The sequence below is a fragment of the Eurypyga helias genome, unplaced genomic scaffold (genome assembly GCF_000690775.1).
Source record: "Eurypyga helias isolate BGI_N326 unplaced genomic scaffold, ASM69077v1 scaffold7701, whole genome shotgun sequence".
NCBI classification, from domain to species: domain Eukaryota; kingdom Metazoa; phylum Chordata; class Aves; order Eurypygiformes; family Eurypygidae; genus Eurypyga; species Eurypyga helias.
The window spans coordinates 6,014-28,772 of NW_010232675.1; the positions used below are offsets into that span (position 1 = coordinate 6,014).

Genomic DNA, 22,759 nt, shown 5'->3' on the forward strand with positions numbered 1-22,759 from the left:
ATGTGATTTCTTATTTCATCATGCAGCATGAAAAAAAGGAAATTACAATCATACAAATTATTATCTTGATAAATAATCATGTGGTTTACACTATTAGATTATTTTCTAAGAGGGATTGGGGCACACATTTAGTTTATCTCAGAGATATTTATTAGCCTCAGCCCCTCATTTTTTCTGGGACAGATTCATGCCTTTCAATATTTTGTATAGTAGCTTCTGTGCATGTGTTGGTTTTGGTTTTGTTGTGTATGTAAAACTCAGTTATTCTGCATTCCAAGTAAAGCAAAGATTATGTGTTTCCCTGCTGCTTTTCTTTTTGCCTGCTGTCTCATATTACATGTGTTCCAGGGGTGTAAGAGACATTCCTGGAATCTCATCTAGGTCTTGAAAGTGATGAGAGTCCTGAAGCTTCTGGCCAGCAACTGAATTAATTCAGCCTATGATGGATGCATTTGAGTTTGCATAGTAACAAATATCTGTGCATTATTTAGAGACAGCTCTTAATGTTGTATGTCAGAGGTTATAGTAGTCCCATATTGTGGATGTGTGCCTCTGTCTCCCAGTTTAGATTACAGACAGGAGAGAGGGTTGCAAGTTCTCTGGAGTTGCAGCTGTAGTAAACAGAAATCTCTGCAAAAAAATTTCATTCCAAGTGCATCCAATGTAAATCCTTGAACTATCAAGGAGTATGAAATTTCACTGCTGAGCAATGAACTGCCTCCATTACATACACTTGTAAGAAATATCATTTACAAGCTGTAAGCATCAGGGTTAATAACTGTTGTACTGCTCCAAATACATGTTATAAAGAAATATTGCAATATGAAGATGTGCTATCAATTCTTAAACTGTGTACGTAGGTTTGTAGAGTGAGGTGGGGATTAGTGTTTGATTAGATTAGCCCTTCATTTTCTAATGATTTTGGGTATTTAAGAAAGCCACAAGTGTTCAGAAGTTGTTTCAGTACTTAATTGTCCATCCTGTTAAATGCATGTGCCCTTTTTTTGTCCACATTTGACTAGTTTTGACTTTCAGCTTTTGTTTGTTGAAGAGCCGTCCACTGTTAAAGCTCTCGTTCATCTCTAAGTCCTTGCAGTGTGACCAAGTCAGGTCCCCTCCTCTTGTCTGACTGATTGAGTACGATGGAAACCGACTGTTTTATTACTGTTTTATCCTGTACCACACTTTCCAAAGGTATTTACCCTAAAGACATAACTGAGGTGGTTTTGATTAGCTTGTCTTCCTTTTAATCACACAAGCTTGTTTCCCCATAAGACTCTAAAGAGGTATACAGGAATGGGAACTGTACTTGGATTTTTTGTTCTGTTTGGCATCAGCACCTTGACAATGCAGTCATGAGGGGGCCTGTATTTGTGCAATTACCTCTGTGTGTTCCATGTCGCTGTCACGTCCTGTCCTGCAAAAAGTCAGCTGAAGAGCCATTGCACCAAAAGCAGAACAATTTTCCCAGGCCCTGATCAGTGAGAATTCTGAGCAGAGGCAATGAAACCATGCGGTTTGTGCTCTGAAGATGTGTATGTAGCGCTGTTGCTCCAGGAGAGTGCGCAGATTTGAGGGCTTAAGAGAAAATCAGATTCTTAATGCAGAAAAACTAGGATTTTCTACTGAGAAATTCTGTCATGATAACACTAGATTAGATAGATCTTAAAAAATTTACCAGATTTCACAAAGTTCCATTAATGAGGAGGAGCTGTTCATTTTTAACTCTGAAGTCAATTGGAAAACGTTTTTCTTTGCATGTGGTAGGGAGGCAAGAGTAATACCTGATTTCTGCTAATATCAGCTTTTTGCTCTGATTTGTGTTTATTATTATTATGCTCAAAAGAGATGTACTTTCTTCCTGTGGTGCTGCTATCTTTAAAGAAACTAAAAATATGCCATACCTGTGCTCCATCTGACATGATTTCCATTCCTTCCTCTCCAGAGAGTGAGATTTTGCCTTCAGGAGAGTATTTTGATGTCTGTGTTCATACCTACTTGCTTCTAAGTTCAAAATAGTATTTTCTGGGGTTTCTGTGTGAAACAGTGGTTTGTGTTTGCTGATTCTAATGGAGGATCATCAGCATCGCCATATTTGTCTCAGACTGACTTCTTGTCGGTGCCAACCAGTGGGCAGTGAACTGTAACCAGCAAGTGCAATAAGCACCATGATTAGCAGTTGGGATTTGTCTCTGTGAGAATCTTAACCTAAATTAAGACAATCAAGAGCTACTTTGTATCAAATTCAATCGAGCTCTTCATCAGTAGATTAGATGATCTAGTTATGTATGGTATGACTTTGTTCTGCAGGATCCATTTCTTCAAAACAGGGATTGTGTTTCTCACTCTTGAGTAATTTTCCTTCCAACTACTGTGGTTGAAGTTACTAGATGTTTTTTGCATGTAAGTAGCATGGTGTTGATTTTTACATTGAATTTTTGATAAATGTATTTGTTTTCTCTCTGTAAAAACACTTTTTCACTCAATTTTCTATGCATGGGTGTTGTGTGAATAATAAAGGCTACTGAATAGGTCAATTTTGGAATTAGATTTATACATGTATCAGTTGATAATAGTGATTTATTTGTTTGCAGTTTAAGTTCCATTCCCTCTTGTATCCATCTGGTATCTTGCATCCACCTTGTAATTTTAGCCAATTATAGACATAGTATCTTAAAAATCATAGAATCATAGAACCATAGAATGGTTTGGGTTGGAAGGGACCTTAAAGATCATCCAGTTCCAACCCCCCTGCCATGGGCAGGGACACCTACCACTAGACCAGGTTGCTCCAAGCCTCATCCAGCCTGGCCTTGAACACTTCCAGGGATGAGGCATCCACAGCTTCTCTGGGCAACCTGTTCCAGTGCTTCACCACACTCTCTGGGAAGAACTTCTTCCTGGTATCTAATCTAAACCTCCCCACTTTCAATTTAAACCTGTTACCACTTGTCCTGTCACTACAGGCCCTTGTAAAAAGTCGTGTCATCGTCGTCACTCCCCCCCAGCTTTCCTGTAGCCCCTTCAGGTACTGGAAGGTTGCAATAAGGTCTCCCCGGAGCCTTCTCTTCTCCAGGCTGAACATGCCCAACTCTCTCAGCCTGTCCCCATGGCAGAGGAGAAGGATGAGGTTTTCAATGATCTAAATTTCAGAATACTTACATACAGTTGGGGGTCACAGATCAGTAAGCTCTTGGGGGATAGCACCAATCAGATAAGAAGGGAAATGGTGTTGAATTTGTTAGGAACTTAAATAGTAGTCTTATTCCTATACATGGGAAAACTAGGAAGAGAAACCTTGTATGAACTTTTCTCCCTCTAAGACAGAGGCATGTACTGTGTGTCTATTATCCCGCTGAATATAGGAGACACAGATTTCTAGGATTATCCAACAGAATATTTCTCAATAGGTAGAAGCTAGCAGATGAGGTGACTAGATAGAATTCGAGGATCAGAGGGTCATGCAATGTGCATGAACTGTCAAATGCCTTATCTTTAATGACTGTATTTATCTGATCAGTAATTTAAAGCTGCATCTAGTGTTTAGATTTATGGCACAGTCACAAGATACATTTACTTATGCAAAAATCTGTTTTTTCAGCTCTTGACATCTGCACACTCTTAGTCATTAGACTAATGGTGATGTACTAATGCTACCAAGAAAAAAGATTTTTCTCATACTCTGGCAATAAAAAGGGAAAAGAGGAGCGCTGTACTCTGCAGTTAATGGAAAAGGCAGATCCATGTCAAGAACATGGTGACTAAATTAATAGAATTTGTCATTTCACCAACAAACATTATCTTTTTGTTGTTAAACTTCAGGGTTTTTTCACCTTTTTTTTTTTTTTGTTATACTGAGGAATAATGGATGAAACTGGGAACAAACAATGTTCTTATTATGAAGCTAGTTCCCTGCCCCCTCCCCCAGTTTTAAGAAACTGCCTTCCTAGTAGGAGAAAGCAGATTTTATATAGTAGCACAAGAAAAGTTCCGTGTCTAAATGTTTTGCTCTTAGCTGCAAGTCCTAAGGCTTTCTTTTAACAGCTATAGATAAAAATATTTCCATGCCTTCCTTTTTTTCTGATTATAGATATTACAACGTGCAGAAAGGGCAGAGGAGTGCAACTCTTCTTTCTGTCTTTACTTCCTGTGTCCCATTTCCACAGGGTCGGATTGGTAAAGAAGATACAGGAAGAAAAAATGCGTGCAGGTAAGGATCTTTTTTGTATTTAGTGCTATTAGCTGGTACAGCATTATGTTTGTGGCTGCTTTGGACCATAACAGATATCGTGCCATTATAGAATGTTCTTTGAATTTCTGCTCTCTTAATTGAACGTGTCTTGAACATACTATTGCTTTCTGGAAAAATAACTTACATTGGAACTTAAAATGGCTTATTGTTGCTTGCATTACCAAACACTTAGCCCTTATTTCTTTAAAACCATCTTTAGTTTTTTCCTTTGTTGATGATACCTATCAAGCAAAGTGTTTGATCACAATTGTTTTTCTGTTTGCATGCATTAGGGCTGCCTGGCTTTTAAGGACAGCGCAATTCCTCCAGTAGAATTCTTCCAGCAAAACCCATAGTAACTCTCTTATCGTCAGGAAAGACGATAGAAAAGATTTAGAACCTACCTAACAGAATAAAATAATTTCTGGACAATAGTGGTTTCTGTTGATGTAACTGCAAGAGAAATAGCTGTACCCTGCAATAGGGCTTACCATTCATTTATACCTGTTCCCATCCAATACCTGTTGCTAGCAGGCTTTATGCATAACTTTTATTTTAATAAATCTAGGTGATTTCAAATATGAGGATAAATGTTGTGGGTTTTATTTTGCTCAAACAAGGTTTGTATGTTATGGCATAATGTGATATTGAATGTATTTTGGGTTCTGATCTTGTGTATATGCGACAGTATATTTGACACTGAGATTTTGCCTGTGTAAGGTACAATGAATATACACCATAGTCTGTGAATAAGGGCAAAATTTGTGCCAATATTTATTGTATGCTGGAAAGTTCATCTGGTTAAAACCTCTGAATGAAATGTGAAGCAGAATGGCTTTTGGTTTTGGAGGTTTTTACATATATATTTCCAATTGAACAAAACCCCTCTGTTTTTAATAAATAAAACTATGGTTTCAGCAGAAATGAAATAATTGATTAATATTTAGGTGATTATTCTTCAAAAGTGTCACCCAACATGTTTTCCCTTTTTGCAGTGTTCCTAATGAGATCACACCATTTCCTTTATTGCTGCCAGAATAGCAACCAAGCTCCTCCCCCATCCCTCCTCCAGGCATCCCAGTACAAAAGAAAACTTTCTGCTTGGGAGCTAGCTAGGTAGGTCAAATGTTCTTTTGAACAGAATGGTGAATGTGAGAAAATGAAGATTTTCTGTCCCTTTGAAGACACAAGCTAGCCAAAATTAGCTTAAGAAATCACTGTGAGAGTTTTTTATTTTGAAAGGGACGCTGTAAGTATTTTATTTTTCCGAAATATTTGTATACTAAGAGAAATTTCAATTGCTAATTTTCTTAATTTAAATCTATGTGTGTTTGATCAGAATATTCAGGGATATATGTATACATATGTGTGTGTATATATGTAAAAAATATGTGCACACATGCTTTTAAATCTTAGATGTGGTTTTATTTTAGGTGCAGGTAGCATGTATATAAGAAAATATACCTTTAATGTAGAACTATTTTATTGCTGTAAACATCCAGCTCTTCCTTTAGTTTACATGTGACAGTGCAATGTTTTAGTGAACACTGTTGTATTTCTCATTAATTACTGACTACTATTTATCTTGTTGGTTTGTTATCTTGGTTTATGCCCGGTAGTCCTCAAATTGACTTTAGTACTATCTAATCTGAGCTGTACTTATCTTGAGAGAGTGGAATTGCTTTAACTACACAAATCTGGAAGGAAGTGAAATTTCTACACCTATACAAATCTGGAATGTTTTTCTTACAAGAATTCTGATTAGTGAGATTTTTTTCAGGATGTTTAAGTAATGCACAGTTTATCCTGTTGCATACATTTCTGATTTTGAGGCAGTGAGTGAATAGAATTTATTATATTACATTGGAATTGTGAATAACTTTTTATATTACATCAGATTTAAAAAAACCACACCAGTAGATGTTTATCCAAACACAAAGTTTTTGTTGTCAAGGGCAGCAGGGAGTTGGGGACAAAGTGCTTGGTGGAATATGTGGCCATTTATTTTAGAAACAGGAGTAGTCCAATAACATTTCCAAGTTTGGTTTTAGAAAGGACTAAAAGAAATCTGTTAAACCTGTAGAATAATATTGGTAGTTAAATGGAAGAAAATGGTGATCAGAGAGCTGAAGTATTTCCTCTTATTGAGTATGTGATAGCAGTAACTCTTCACAAGGTATTGTACAACACAGAAAAGGGAGAATTCCTAGTCTATTTCATAAGGTGTTGCTGTGAACTGCTTTGTCATTTTTTTCTTTTTCCAGATGAAAACATGTTTCAGCTACGTATAGAAAAATAGTGTTTTGATTGCTTTTGTAAGAAACTTTTTAATGGATTATGTTATTATTTTTTAATAACGGGCATTCATTACAGTATACATGCCTAGTGCATCCATGATGATGATGAAATTGGAGAGGCAGATAATGTTCAGAGTTTGCAGACTGGTGTTTCCTGTTGTATATGGTGAACTGAATGAATGTCAAGTTTGAAATCTGAAATAGCTAGTGCAGATAATTGGATTTGCTGACATCTTGTTCTTGTGGGTCAGATGGGAAGGTGAGTCCAGGGTGTTAGAGGTCTCTGCTTAACAGCAAGGAAGTTCTGGCAGCTATGCAATGATTCAGTGAGAGATTGATACCTTTATTTAGGTGTTTAGATGCAGCGTTCTATCTGTGATCCAGATGTTTAAACTCCCTTTATAGTCAGCGGAGATTTAGTTAATGTTGTCCCTGGAGTTTTAGATGATTTTAAAGTATCTGGCTCCTTTCAGTCATCTGAATATCTCCACAGACTTGATTTGACTGTAAATAGCACTAGATATCCACTGACTGTAAAAGGAGTCAGGATGCCTTGTTCACATGCAGGACCTCAACAAAGATGTCTTTACAGACTGTATCCATCTTTGTATTTCTGTATGTGTTAATATAAATTTGTATATTTTTAAGGTACTAAAAATGTGACTGATGTTGTTAATATAGCTGAAAAGGCCATCTTGTTCTGTGAACCAAGATTAACTCTATCCCAGCCAAAACCAGCACAAATGTGATGTATGCACTTGAGTGTATGCACTCCTTCATGAGCTACTTGGAAATGCCTGGTTCTGGATGTTTTATTATTATCATTGTCTGAACTGTGTATAAGATCTATTAAAATTTGATCTTGCAAATGCCCACTTAGTTTTGACAAATACATAGATTGATCAAAAAAAGAACTGAAAAAGGAACAAAGGTCTGACTAGAGTATAGATTTTAATAATTCCTCTACTATACGATCAGAGATATCAAAACCTGTTGTAGGATTTGCAATTCTTAATTTAATTTAAATGGAAATTTCTTACATATCCTGTACTGGAAATTAACAGATCTGGACTCTATCCTTGTATTTGCCTTCAGCAGCATGCTTTAGGTAGTGTATTTTTATGATTTTCTGACACTAACTTGTATTTACACACCCAAGTTTGTTCTCCTAGGTTCTAGAAGAAATTGCATTCAGTTGTACTTTTAGCTCACTTCTGAGAACACTCGTTTCATAGCTTCCCTCCCAGAATTGTTTACTAGGGAGGCTTTTCTACTCATTGCAAAAACTGAAACGATTGCTAAGGCTAACACTTTACATCAGTGTCTTGACTTAAAAATGCAGCTAGTTCAGCAGCATATGGTGAGGTGGCTGAGCTTAGATGCGCTTCAGGAATTTTGAGTAGTCACTCTGTCTTTTCAGAATTTTTTAGTCATCTGTATCACGAAGATTGTTTCAGTCATATCTTCTTAGCTTCCTTTTTCCTGACCTAAGTCAGAATCTACAACTACTTGACAGTTGATGAAAGGCCAAGAAGTCTGCTGTTCCATGTGGGTACAAATACTTTGCTCCTACAGGTCTTCTGAAGAAATCCTCACATGTTGTCCATGAATGTTTGTCCAACGATGACTTCTAGTCACTGCTGCCGAAGGGGATGTGTAGGGCTTTTCTTCTGCTCTTGATCACTGCTTATGACAGAGTCAGCCTTAATTTTCTTGAACATTCAGTCCCAAATCCTTAATATTAAAACAGTGTATTTACTAAAACCATTTTCTTTGCTTCAATACAGTCAATGTAGTTACTTAGAAACTCAGTTTCTTTCTTGTCCTTAAAACTGCTGTGAAGATAAAATTAATCTTCTTAGAATTATTGCAAATTGAAAAGAACAAAAGCATATTGATTTTCACTTTATCTTTTGAGATTGGAAATGGGTCTGTGTGGTTTTGCAAAGTAACGGTTCTTTGATTATATAACTCCAATTTGTTAGCATGGTAAACTTTGTTATCTGAGTTGTGGTCCCTGATCAGATCTGAACTTGCTTGTAAAGTCGCAGAGGAGTTAAAAAAACCAACCAAACAAACAAAAACCCAAAACCAAACACGAATCCCCTAAACCAAAACCAAATCTTTGCACAATCATTCTGTCTCCAGGCAGGTGCACGTGCTTTATAAAGAAATATATCTCTGCATTTTAAGAAGACAGCTGTAATTAGAACAGAGTATTGATTCTCTAACATGGTCCACATGTGAGCTCACAAAACAGAAATAGCACAGCTGAACCTCGGGCAGTCAGAAATGCAGAGTGTTTTAAAGACCGGTTGGTGACCAGAAGTGTTGTGAGCAATTGGTTTTAACATGAATCGTAAGGGACAAGTCATCCTGTAATGGGTCAAATTTGTCTTCATCTTTTTGTGGATGAGAACTGCAGTTGTGCAAATTGCTGTCATCTCAAGTAATGTGGTAAATTCGGGACAGAAGTCATTAGTAACTGAATACTTACAGCAATTTGCCTTAAGTCACTACAGTGCTTCTCATTACCTTGCCACCCTTCCCCTTTGTCAGTGATTTAAGCTCAAGCAGAATAATTGACAATAAATTCCTGAAGGTGCTCTGGCAATCCCCAGAAGAATTGCAGTGTTTGTGACTACCGTGAGAAAGTGAAGTTGTTTCGTCATATTTACCTTTCCCCAGGCTGGTATGGGGGGCAGCATTGACCCATACCTGCCAGCATGAATAAACAAGTCAGTGACTTGGATTGAAAACCAAGTAGTTAATGTAATTAAATGTGTTTCCTCTGGTGTGTGGGAAAGAGGAGCTATTAAACAAACAGACGTTAACCAACTTCTCCAGAAACAGCCAACACGCTACTGCAGAGACACAACGCATTAAGGCGCCTGCAAAATTATAAGGAAGAATAATCTTCCTATCGATGTATCATAAGGAGGGCAATACCAAATTTACTTACTTGGTTTGTAGTAGTCCTTTATGGTGACTTTAGATTGTTTACATTCTGCATAACAGTCAGTGGGTAGGGAGCTTCATGAGAGCTCATCAGTGGTCAGATCACCTCCTAGTGAAGTCTGTTTTGAGGAAGTGCAGGTCCCTGGCTTTTCTAAGCACACAGAACAGGGCTGGTCACAAGCAGAACCAAGCAGAGCAGCTACTCCAGTCCTATCACTGGTGTTACTGTGACTTTTTGAGAACTGTGTACTAAATGGTTCTTAATTACCAAGTCTTGGTGTGAAAGTATGCGGGACTCATTGTCAGCAAAGCCAGAAATAATATCAAGCAGCATGCTGTGCTGTGTAGTGTGATGCATCATACCTTTTGTACACTTGTGACAAGTCATGCCAAGGTAAATTTATTTCAACAGATGTCTTACAAAAACTTCAGGAAACCTGGGGGTGTACTGGAAACTCAGAAGTTTTCCAGACACTGCATCTTTGTTCTGGCCTGGGTTTATAGAAGTTTGTAATGCAGTTTGTTATTTAACATCAATACAAATATTCTTGCATAAATCCACATATGGTAAAACCTTAGCTGTGGCCGCATTCTCAGTTTGCTACTCAACAAAATTGGAAAAAACCTTGTGATCAGAGCTTTTCAGCCACAACTAAATGGCAGGGGGGAAAGAGCTGAGTGTGAAGAACAGGAAGAACAAAGCGCAAACATGACTAACAGTGGTATCAGAGGAGAGCAAAGTTCAAGACTAGTAAGGTAAAACCTGCCATTTCTTGTGTTATTTTTACTACAAGCTATAAATATGTCCTTGGGCATACTCTGAACTCAACTGGACAAAGCCTTGAGCCAATTTCAACGTTGGCCTCGCTTTGTGTAGGGGATGAATCTGATGAGCCTCAGGGTCCTTTCTGATTAGCCCATTTTGTGAGCAGCAGGCATGGTAGATATGGAACTAGCTTCTGTCTGCAAGTACAAAGGTACAGTAACTAAGGTGCAAGGCTATCAGTAGTATTACTGTAAGCTGCTACAGAGAGAAACAATTAGGTGATTGTCAGAGTTCTGATAGAGATGTGATTTTGTCACTTCCTAGCTGGAAAGGCAAAGGAAAAATATCTCTCTTCTGCAACCTGAAATACACAGGGTGGATCAAGAATCAATTGTTGAGTTTTGTCAGTTTTGTTGTACATTGCCCTTTCTTCTGAATGAATGTGCTTCTAGTTTCTTTTGCGTTATATCCTGGGGTGCATCAAATGCAGTGTATATAACCAGCTGGTCAAGGGAAGTGGTTACCCCTCTGTATTCAGCGTTGGTGCAGCCTTACCTGGGGCACTGTGTGCAGTTCTGGGCCCACAGTTTAAGGAGGATGTGAAGGTCCTCAGATGAATCCAGAGAAGGGCAACAAAGCTGGTGAAAGGGCTGGAAGGAGTGGCTGAGGACTCAGGGCTTGTCTAGTTTGGAGAAAAGGAGGCTGAGGGACAGCCTCATTGCTCTCTCCAGCTTCCTGAGGTGGGGACCTGGAGAGGGAGGAGCTGAGCTCTTCTCCCTGGGAGCCAGTGATAGGATACGTGGGGATGGTTCAAAGCTGCACTGGGGAGGTTTAGATGGGACATTAGGAAGCATTTCTTTACTAAAAGGTGGTCAAACACAGGCTTTCTAGAGAGGTGGTCAATGCCCCAAGCCTGTCAGTGTTTAAGAGGCATTTGGACAATGCCCTTAATAACATCTTTAACTTTTGGTCAGCCCTGAATTGGTCAGGCAGTTGGACTAGATGATGGTTGTAGGTCCCTTCCAGCTGAAATAGTTCTATTCTATTCTATTCTATTCTATTCTTTCCAGTACTCGGGTTTCACCGAAGGAAGAACTAATTTATCTAACGGGTATTAGTTTTAAGTTGTGTATTATTTCTGTTATTTTCTAATTATCAATAGCTTTCTCTTTTAAGTTACTTCTAGCACAGGAAAAAACATATAGAAGGAAAAATGGATCCCTTGTTTTGGCCATCAGAAACTAACAGCTTTCGACGTTTCACCCCTGAGTCCTTGGCAGCAATCGAGGAAAGAATTGCTAAGAAAAAAAAGCAGCAAGCTGAGGTTAACCAGGAAAATAAGGACCAAGGAGATGAAGAAGATAAACTTACTCCTCAGCTTGATCTGAAAACCTGCAAAAAACTGCCATCTCTGTACGGGGATCTTCCCGTGGAACTCATTGGGGAACCTTTGGAAGATTTTGATCCATACTACAGTGACCACAAGGTTAACACTTTCAAAAGCATTTTTAAGTTTAATTTCATCTGCTGAGGAACTTTGCTAGGTTCTAGAGTAAAATCTCTATTCAGGAGATGCTGAGTCTTCATTGTGCTGTAGACAGATCTTCAAAAGGTCCTAGTGGTTTTTGGGGCAGGAGTACTAAGTTAAGCTCTACATTATGTAATGAAAACATATTTTAAGTTCCAATCAGCAATCAGATGTAAGTATGACAACTTGATGCACTTGGTAGATACACTTGGATAGGAAATATATTCTGGGATAACTGATGCTTTGTTTTCCAGAGCAGTTTCCATATGTCCATGGAGCAGAGCTCACTGTCATATAAATAGCTCCTGTCAAATAGTAGATAATGATGAAATTGCTGACTTACTGCAGATGCTTTTGCTGAATGACAAATATTATACAAATTAGGAGGGGCATATTTGAGATTTCCAGTACTCTGTGTAGCAAAAACATGTATTTTCTTTCTAATAAATTAATTTTCTGTTATTTTATGTCTCATCAACTTTGTTTATTGTACCATATTTATATTGCACATAGTCCATGCTATAGCCTACCAGTGTGCTCTAGGAATCTCTTCTAAATGAAATGTCTGTTTTGTGACTGCTTACTGTAGAGGAGCACTTGACCTGAAGAGCAGGAGGTTCTATCCAGTCCTGTGTCGCTGTCTTTTATGTATACCAGCAAGTCGCTGGAATATAATAATTTAATCAGAAACATGCCAAAAGCTTTGTTCTTCCAGAGTTTATTTTTTCTTTTCTCAAAGTGATCAAAGTGATATTGTTCTTGAAGAGAAACTAAGGCTGATTCAGTAAAAAAAAAAATTACATGAAAGTTAGTGAACTGTGTTTTTAATTTAAGAGAGAGTATTTTTACTTGTGGCAAAAGTACTGAGCTGCATGGACCTTAAGGTCCTTAGGGAAAACTTAGAGGGGATTTACAGTGTTACTTGATAATTTAGAGATATTAAAAAATTGAAATTTTTGCTTTGACTGGATTCAATTCTGGCACAATATGTACACAATATATATTTTGGAAATATTCTTTTGTAGCTAATAAAACTATCCCGGAGTAAGATACTTCTGAGTGTGATTAACACCATTGTTGCAGTCCCAAAATAGTAATTCCTTCAATTATTTTGACCAAATGAATATGATCTCTTGCTCTTCAAATTCATTCCCATTACTCCTTCTTCCTCACAGGCAATAATGAACTGTTATACAATAATGATGAGCAATAATGAGCTGTTATACAGCTGCTGTCTTTCTTTCAAAATGTAGTATCATCAGGTCACAACTCCAAGTAAGAATACAGGAAAGCTTTACTCATAACTGCAATTAGATATATTTCTGGATGTAGCTTTGAAAACCTAAACATTTATTTTTTGGGAAAAATTCAGTTTCATTAAAATAACTTGTATACTATGAATCTTTTTTTTTAATAGACTTTTATGGTGATAAATAAAAGGAGGACTATTTTCCGGTTTACTGCCACTCCTGCCTTGTGTATGGTTGGTCCTTTTAATCCAATCAGAAAAGCAGCAATTAAAATTCTGACCCATTCATATCCTTTTATTGGTTTCCCTTATTTCAGTTTTAAAATATACTGAACCATTTTCTTTCGTTCTGTTCCTCCGTTCATATTAATGTAAATGCAAGCTCATGTGACTGTGGTAGAGATTTTTAAAAAGTTATATTGAATCTTGTTTTGCAATACCTAAGATACTTCCAGGGTTTTGGTATAAGCAAAAATGTCAAAAAGCTCATATTTAAAGTCAGTTTGGCAGATAATGTTATGAAACAACATTTAGAGGCTACTGTATGATATTTTAGCCCTTTTCCAGAACGTTTTCTGTGGTGACAAGCTTAAATTTAAAAAACCAACCAAACCAGTGACTCCCTAGTTGTTAGACATGAGGTTTATGGCAGTGCTTTGCTGAAACAGTCTGATGTTATCCTAAGTGTATTTCACACTCAGGTTTAGAAAGTTCTGAAGGGTGGCCATTTTTTATATTTTTGCAAAAATATAAACGTAGTTTGAAGCATGTGAAAAGGTGAGTGATTGCAGGTGCAATAGGCTGAGTAGTTTCTGCTCTTTCTTCCAAACATCTCTTTTCATTTGGAGTTATTTATTTGCAGAAATAGGTCCATTTATGGGAACTTAAGGCTGAATTTGAATGTGTATTCGTGCTATTAGTAATTACTAAATTTGCTGTTCAACTTCAAATAAACCCTAATTTTAAGGCCAATGGTTTTTCTAAAAAAACACTGCTTTTATTAGGTGACAAGTGAACTTTCATGAAAGACTGTTTTTTCTTAGGTATGTTTTCACCTCCTGCCCATGTAACATGAGAAAGTTTTCTGAGCTCATGGCAGAGCATAGGTGTCTCTTGTAAGAATGTATATATGGGATGCCAGTTTCAAAGACCATTGGTGATTGATAATTAAGCTTTTTCATCTGGTTTTATCAGGCTTAAAATCCCTAGTTATTATGAGGTTGTGGTCCATTTCTTTCTCTTTTATGCCTCTGCTGGGAAAAAATTGACGTTTCTAGAATTTCAAATAGCAGCAGACAGCAAGGGACACAGAATTTTTTGTTTTTATTTATTCATTTATGTTCCTCATCTTTTCTGTCAAACATACTATGTTCTACTAATGTCCTAATTTCCAAAACTATCTCAATGTGTAAAAAATCCGTTATTATTTTTAAATCATAATGTTTACCCTGCTAAGAAGAAGATTGATCTGACATCAGTTTCTTTGGAAGACACATGAAAAGTCCTGAGCATATTCAAATGCAAAGTAATGATTTGAATATCTGTATGTATTTTTGTGTGTAAATCCGCACCTTTTCTGAATTTCATTGTTTTATAATATAGCACTTTTTCCTTAACTTATTTTTCACATTATTTGTTGGCTTTATTACATGTACCGTGGTACTCAATTGTGCTTCCATGGCTGTAAATAAGCTTCCAGAAGCGCTCAACTGGACTGAGTAAGTATCTCTGTTGACATTTGTTCACTCTTTTTCTAAGGATAATGGACTGAAAATTTTAAATAATGTGAACATCTAATTCTAGGGCTTGAAAATTCTCAGACAGATTTCTGAGGAAGATTTAGGATTATTATTATTTTTATTATTATTGTCATCATCATATCACATAGTCTTCTATGGAGCTTCAGTGCCTTTTCTTAGAGGCTTTCACCATATGCCCTTTTCTCTACATTGGCTAATTTTACCATCTGGTGTAACACAGAAGGTTGCCCCATTTCTCCTTTTAAGGATTAAATCTTTCAGAGATACTGTGCAGCAGTATTCAAACCCAACACCTCGCACTCTAAGGCAATTAACCTGAATGTCTGTTATGGCCAGCTCATGCAAAAAGTATAAAGGGATAAATATTCTTTCTATTCTTTCTTGCTGTTTCCCAGGGACACCTCTAGTTCATTTGTTCTCATTAGGAAGCCATCTATTTCTAACGTCTTGTGACCTTTTGTAATCGTGCACTGTATCCAGTGTAACTTGAGTTAATATTCTGGAATTAAATCTTGAAAGTGGGCCTGGGTTCTCAGATGTTCTATAATTTAAATTTCTCTTATTTTAAGGTAAGAATGTTGATAATGATGGTCAATTTTATGTGGTAGTAGTTTCAGTTATAGAGTATGTGTCAGAATAAATGTATAAAATGTGTGAAATTTACAGGCTATAATAAATATTTGCTGTTATTGTTCTGGGAAAATGTTGAGGCTTTGAAATTTTCCAGCCTGCTCTAGAATACAAACACAGTCTTATAAATGTTTCATAACGAAATATGAGCTATCCTTCATACAGAAATAGTATGGTATGTTTATGTGAACATTTGTGATTATAGAATTACATGGAAATCTTACTAAAATTCAGGAAAGCATCTTCTTAAACCCGTAATGTTTCTGAAAGTAATGTATTCTGTCCTATTTTACTTCATATTTTCTACCTTCATCTCTATCCAGTGACTACATCATAGAAAAGGTAGAAATGTGCCTGGATGTTTCTCAATCTCCTGAATATTTTTATTTCTATAATTTTAATATACACTTTCCTTCTCAGATATCTTTTTACTGGCATATATACTGGTGAAATACTGATAAAAATATTAGCAAGAGGATTTGTTTGGAATGAATTTACTTTTCTTAGAGATCCATGGAACTGCTTGGATCTTGTCGTTATTGTCATAACGTAAGTAAAACTCAGTTGTTTTTTACACTCAAGGGATAAATACACAGATAAAATGCTATTTGATATTGCTGAAGTTATTTAAAGTGGTTGGCATCCTACCAGCTTAAGAGTTAGTGTGGTTGACTCACCCTTTGAATATCTGCAAAGAGAAAAATAGTCATAGACCTTAAAGCAAGACTTAAATGCAAAGCTTGTCTTAGAATCCTTTGGTTGTTCTCAGTTTACTATGTATTTATATTTTGTTAAGAGGCCATTGCATAGACAGCCGAAACCAAACATGCCTCTTTATATTGTCTTAGTTGTACTCTGGGTCAGATTAAACCCTTTTGAGAAAGATCCAAAGTGGGTCACAAGGTGTTGAATGACATGGTGCTAAATAGCAGATAAAATCTCAAGAACGTAAAGTGATCCTCTAGATAAAACAGACCTAGCTTTACATACACACTTATAGATGTCAAAAAGCTTTCACTTCGTGGGAAGAGGGTGCTGGAGACAAAGCAGACAACCTTGTGAAAACACCATTCCAATGTGCAATTATGGTCAGAGAAGAAAATAGAAAATGAGGACATTATGGGAAAGATGTAAAGAAAGAAGCAGAACACAGAGTTATTTCACTGCATGCTTCTTCAGGACTGTATGTAGTTTTGCTCCTGATATCTCAAAAGATGACAGAATTAAAAAAGGTACAGAGAAGATGTATATCTTGTGTTCCACACAGTAAGAAACTAAATGAGTAGAACTCTAATAAAAAAAACCAAAACCCTACAGCAGCAACATGGTTGAAGTCTGTGGCACAGAGCCAAAGAGAGAATAAGTAATTTGTTTTTGTCTCCTGTGACAAGAGCTAAAGGCACCAAATGAGGTTGTCAGATGGCACAATACAAAAGAAGGGAGTAGTTTTTCACGCTACGTGTAGGCATATTCCCATAGGAGTCTATGGATGTAAAACAGTCTTCTAGTCATAAGGCTTCTGGACAAAATCCTGGTTGAAAACACATCAAGGGTTATTTTTAACACAAAGATACTATGTCTTGTTCAAGAAGTCCCTCAGTTATAAATTTGCTGGAAGAATTAAATCCGGGAAGCATCATTGCCTTGATTCCAAACTTGCTGGTAAACATCTGTTGTGGGTCATTCTTGAAGACAAGGTAATAGGCCAGATGGATCACTGCTGTGGTCAATTTTAAATTCATATCAAGGCCAACTAGCCAGGTGGACAAGAAATAAGGAAGAAACCAAGTCAGAATTTTAATCTCAAAACAGAATGTTAATCTCAAAAGCAAAACAGTCTTATTTGCAGCACTGAACAGATTCACTTATGCCCAGTCTCAGAGCTTTCCAAGCACATCTCTGTTACCCAGCATTTTGGAATAATTTTCAGTTGTCGTCTTCTAATTTATTAAAGGTGTAAAGTACTTGAGATTGGAAGGGACCTCTGGAGATCATGCAGACCCACTCCATGCTGGCTGCAGACCTCTCTGGTAGTGACAAAATCAAGGCAGCATGGAGTATTTTCAGCTTTTGCATGCCCTCTGTCACTAGGTTCCCTGCCCCCTTGAACAACAGGCCCACAGTTTCCATTCATGTTTTCACTGCTGATGTGCTTGAAGTAGCCCTTCTTGTTGCCCTTCACATCCCTTGCTAGCTTCAACTTCAGCTGAACTTCGTCTTTCCTTGCTTCATCCCTGCATGCTTGCCAATGTCTTAGTGTCCCTTCCCGAAGGTATCTCTGCTTTACCCTCATCCACACTTCCCTTTTGAATATGAGATTAGTCAGGAGCTCTCTATTCAGACAAGCTGGTTTTCTGCAGGGAAAATCCTGGCTAGAATTTCCTTACTTGTAAATAATAAATCACGCACTCAGATATCATCACACACGTGAATATGTATATGAACAAAGTATTCTTATGGGTAATCTATAAACCACAAAGGAGCTTACACATTGTTAATCATCAGTGACTATTAAATAGTCCAATAGCTGTATGAACAATTTCATTTCATGGTCCTGCTTCCCTACCAACACTCCTAATTACTTGGTGTTCAGGCAGATATAAGCACTTTGCAATATAATATGTCCTTCTGTTTTTCTGGGTCCTGTCAACAAATGAAAGTATTTGGAAATTAACTCAACAATTAACTCAAGTGTAGTTATTACTTAAGGTACTTGAGGGTTATTTAATCTTGCAAGCTAAGCAAAGCCATAGTGTTCTCATCTATTGCTGACAAAAGTCAGGCTTTGAGTGGAAGGTCACCTAGTTGACCTTCAGATGTCCTTTCCAATCAGTGTTTCTCAGATTCTCTTACTGAGACTTTTTATTTTAAGGAATTCTGTTATCAGTTTTGACCTTGCCTTAAGATAACTCACAATTCATGACCATTCTGATAGCAAATAAGTCTTATAAAATATGGGGTAATCTGTTAAAGTGCTGTATAGAATATAGAACTCTTAAAATCTTCATTTTCTGAAGTTTTCAAATTGTAGGAACATGTAAATTGAAACTAGCTTCACTGCTCAAGTTCCTAGTTGACACTGTTAAATAAAAGGTAGAAAGACAGCCATGTAGTATTAACTAGTGTTCAAAGTTAGAAAGACAGCTGGAGGATTAACATATTGTAAACCTGGTTTTGCTCAACTCTCTTCTCCTAAAGTATATAGTGTATAGTTTTGAGATAGCTGCAAATATGCTTTCATGTGGTGTAAATCAGATGAGCCTCAGGATGAGAGGGTGTGGTTGTGACACTGAAGGGTTTTATTTATTTGACATTGTGATGGACAAACATTTCAAAATTTAAGCATCCAAATCCACGCCCAGTAAAAACTTGCTGTGTTCCTTTTCAGAGGCACTATTCAAAAGTCACATTGGTTTCTATCATTACTTAGAAATAGACTTAGATTCCTAACTTCAGACATCTACCTTAGGACCTATTTGACCTATTTATTTTCTGTAACTTATTAATTACTGTGTGCTCAATATGCATATGCTCTGAAAAGCTAGATCTTTGTTACCCAGTCATATGGTGGTTTAATTTTATAGGTATGTCACTATGTGTAATAGTATGGGCAAGATTTCGGCTCTTCGAACTTTCAGAGTACTGAGGACTTTGAAAGCTATTTCAGTAATACCGGGTAAGGAACAACAGGTCTTACTAATTTTCTCTCTACTTCAGCAGTATGTGGTCACTTTTTGTGATGGTTGACAGGATCCCAAGGTGAGACTCTTTTGCAGCCTGCTGTAACTCTCAGCAGCATCCTAACAGAGTATTTTTAATCATCTTTCCTCAAAATTATTTTGACGCAGGCAAATTTTTGTATTTTCTGCTTTTCTATCCCATCCCTAATGTTCAATTTTACTTAGCCCAGTGCCTTCATCTTTTTATTTTTGTCTTACCTGAATGGCACACCCTCTTCAATATGTTAACAAAATATGGCTCTACCAACATGTCTTTGGTGTCACATTATACTTAATTAGATTAATCTTCTCTGGTTTATTTCCCAGAATGCTGACTTCACTATATTTCAGAGTATCGTTTCTTTGTTTACTGACTGCAACCACTATCTGGATTCATCATAATGCTTTCAACAGTATTTTGCATATGCTCTCCAGATATTCAATATTTTCTTAAGTTGTGCCACAAATTAGCATACAAAAATATGGATTCCAGAATATAACTGCAAAAACTAATTTGAAAATCTGTAAATGGCTATATATTCCATTGTCATAATATATATTAATGTTACCATTTTCATGCAGTTACAAATATATTTTTGATTTTGCTATGGAATCATAAGTGTTTTATTTTTAATGTCAAAACCAGCAGTCAATACTTTTCCTTTCATACTCACCATGGAGAACAGAGATTAAATGCAATATTTTAGCAACCTGATGTAGTAGAAAATGTCCCTACCCATGGCAGGGGGGTTAGAACTAGATCTTTAAGGTCCCTTCCAACCCAAACCATTCTATGATTCCATGATTTTTTTCTTGTGAAAGACTTCTAGAAAAATCCCGGATATCACTCTCTGCCTATGTCATAATTCAGTTATTCTGCCAGAATATTCGTCTTTAGTTTATATATAACCCATTTGCACAGAATCACAGAATAGTTGAGGTTGGAAGTGACCTCTGGTGTCAACTGGTATGTCCATGTCTGTCTGTTACTGGGGAGCCCAGAACTGGATCCAGGGATGGCCTCTCCAACACTGAGCAGAGGGGAAGGATCACCTCCCTCGACCTGCAGGCCATGCTTTGGTCAGTGCAGCCCAGGATGCCATTCACCTGATCTGTGGCAAGGGCACACTGCTGGGTCGTGTTCTGCTTGGTGTCCACCAGGACCCCAGGTCCTTTTCTGCCAAGTTGTGTTCCAGCTGGGTGGTCCCCAATATATAATTGTTCCCTTCCCAATGTCATAGATGTTCTTTTGCGTTTAAACTGGTGACATCCATAAGGCATTGTCTTCTAAGACATTATTCCCTGAGGTCAGCAGAAGCTATCCTTTATTGTAATGTGTATTAGGCACAATGTGAAGTACTTGTTTAATGTTCATCAAGCACAGAAGTCTGTCCATATTGATTAAAGAGGACATCAATGCAATTTCAGTTTAGAATTTTCAAGTTAGCAAAATCAATGTTAGAAGGAAATAAAGGCCAAATAGATAATGATCAACAAATTTAAGTAAAAATAATTTACTCATTCCTACGCTTTATTTTACCTTATTTAATACTCTAAACCATTTACAGTGATTGTTTTTAACATACTTGCAACTGTTGTATATTTTCATACGGGAACGTTTCTGCATTCCGCTTCTCATTTTGCATATTATTGAATCTTATTTTCTAGGTCTGAAAGTCATCGTAAATTCACTTATTGAATCTGTTAAGAAACTGACTGATGTGTTGATCTTGACTGTTTTTTGCTTGAGTGTATTTGCTCTAATAGGCCTCCAGCTTTTCATGGGCAATTTAACATCCAAATGTGTCCTCAGTAACACTACATACAATGACACATTATGTAAGGATGCCAAGATATATGTACCAACTGATGAAGGTATATTTTATTCTTTTCTTCATTTTACATGATAAGTGTCTCTTCCTATGTTAGTCTTGTGTTTTCACAGAGATGTTAAAATATAGTTGCATGTATCTCTCACAAGAAGATACATCCTTCCATTTGTACAATATTCACATTCATGGTGATATGAAGTGTCTAGGACAACTGCATGTGAGATTAATGAATCTTGGATTTGGAGAAAGGTTAACAGTCTGCGGGATAGAAGGGATTGAGTTTTCTATAATTATTTCCTTCTCTACCTATGCACATTGCACTGGGATCCTAATTTTAGGGGCACTGCACAGATCTGCTGAGAAACAGCCCTATATGCCCTTCTTGTGAAAGCTGTCTTTGACAGAGGTTTGGTCCATCAAGGCATTTGTTAAAGTGCAGTGATGTGTGGTTTACTGTCAAAATGCTGTAGGAACCAACGACTTTTGATTTTATGATTCCTTGGTTTTGTTTTTCTATTAGATATCTGCTACAGAATGAATAAATCTAGTGAAATACTGCTCTGTGGGTTCAGTTCATATCCTGAGTAAGTAGTACTTGCTTATTTTTACCTCCAGATGTACTGTGGGTTTATTTTTGGCCTAAAGGAATAGCGATGATTTTTCAGGAGGGTGGAATGTGTGTGTGTGTTATTGAATTAAACCCCAGATATTTCACATCAGAAAAAGAATGAAGTAAAGGATGCTGGCACTAGGATGCAAGCAATTACCAATGGTGCTTTGTTGCTAACCACTGGTAATATAACGATAACGTAGAATATAAAAAGGAGGACAGGAACAAATTAATAAAAAATTGTGCGATCTTAATAAACTCTCCTCTCCTCATCTTAGTGAATTATTTAAAAGTAAATATATTTCCATTTTTTCTCCTTTCTGTGTATTTGTTTGCATGTGTCCTACGGTGGGGAGTTTCTATCTAGTCAGAAACAAGACAGAACTAGAGCTGCTGTCTAGTTTCTTTGACTAGACAAATGGCTTTCTAGGATACAATGCAGCCCTTCTGACAGAATCATACTGGGGAATAATGAAATCGACTTTCAGATAAATTATAGATTTGTTCAGTTTATGGTGTGTACTGGATGCTTTCAGGTAGAATCTAATACTGCAAGTAAATATTGTTTAACATTTCTTTTGTGGTTAGAAAAGAGTGCCCAGAAAACTATACCTGCAGGAAGGTTGGGAATAATCCTGACTTTGGTTACACAAGTTTTGATCATTTTGGCTGGGCCTTCCTTTCTTTATTCCGTCTGATGACGCAGGATTACTGGGAGCGTCTCTACAGACAAGTAGGTACTTTCATTACCTGACAGAATGACTTTAGACATGCAGTTTAGAGGTTTATGTCCACTAGAAAAATCTGTGTCTGTTTTAACATTGCTGATAACCAGATTTCAAGTGACTGAGCTGTTAACACCTTCTGCAAGTGACACTGGATGGGAGCAATCATGCTGTGAATGCTCATCGGCTTGTTGGAGAACACACTTAAGTCAGTTATTTATAGTTAAATGTTAATACATAACTACCTAGGGATGGGGTATATAGGAGATCTGGCTGCTGCAGGCAATATATGGAATTGTTACATACTCTAAGTCCTGACTCCTCACCAAAACTTTTGGCTCAACGTACACACTTTCATTTCAGATCATTTTGGACAACTGTTACTAAAAAAATCAGAGCCCTTATGTTTTTATTCAGAGCATTGCATTTAACTTTTTAATTTTTTTTTTTTTTT

The 22,759-nt window shown here is 37.0% G+C and overlaps 1 protein-coding gene across 1 annotated transcript; it reads left to right on the top strand.

The window, feature by feature from the left end:
* Positions 1–11,465: 11,465 nt before the first annotated feature.
* Positions 11,466–22,313, top strand: LOC104505420 (sodium channel protein type 9 subunit alpha-like; the record flags this gene model as incomplete). The annotated part of the gene is made up of 8 exons (XM_010161464.1): positions 11,466–11,738; positions 13,198–13,330; positions 15,359–15,413; positions 15,840–15,968; positions 19,004–19,095; positions 20,807–21,013; positions 21,491–21,554; positions 22,169–22,313. Coding segments are annotated over exons 1-8 (1,098 nt in total), but the record flags the coding sequence as incomplete, so codon positions are not given.
* Positions 22,314–22,759: the final 446 nt, after the last annotated feature.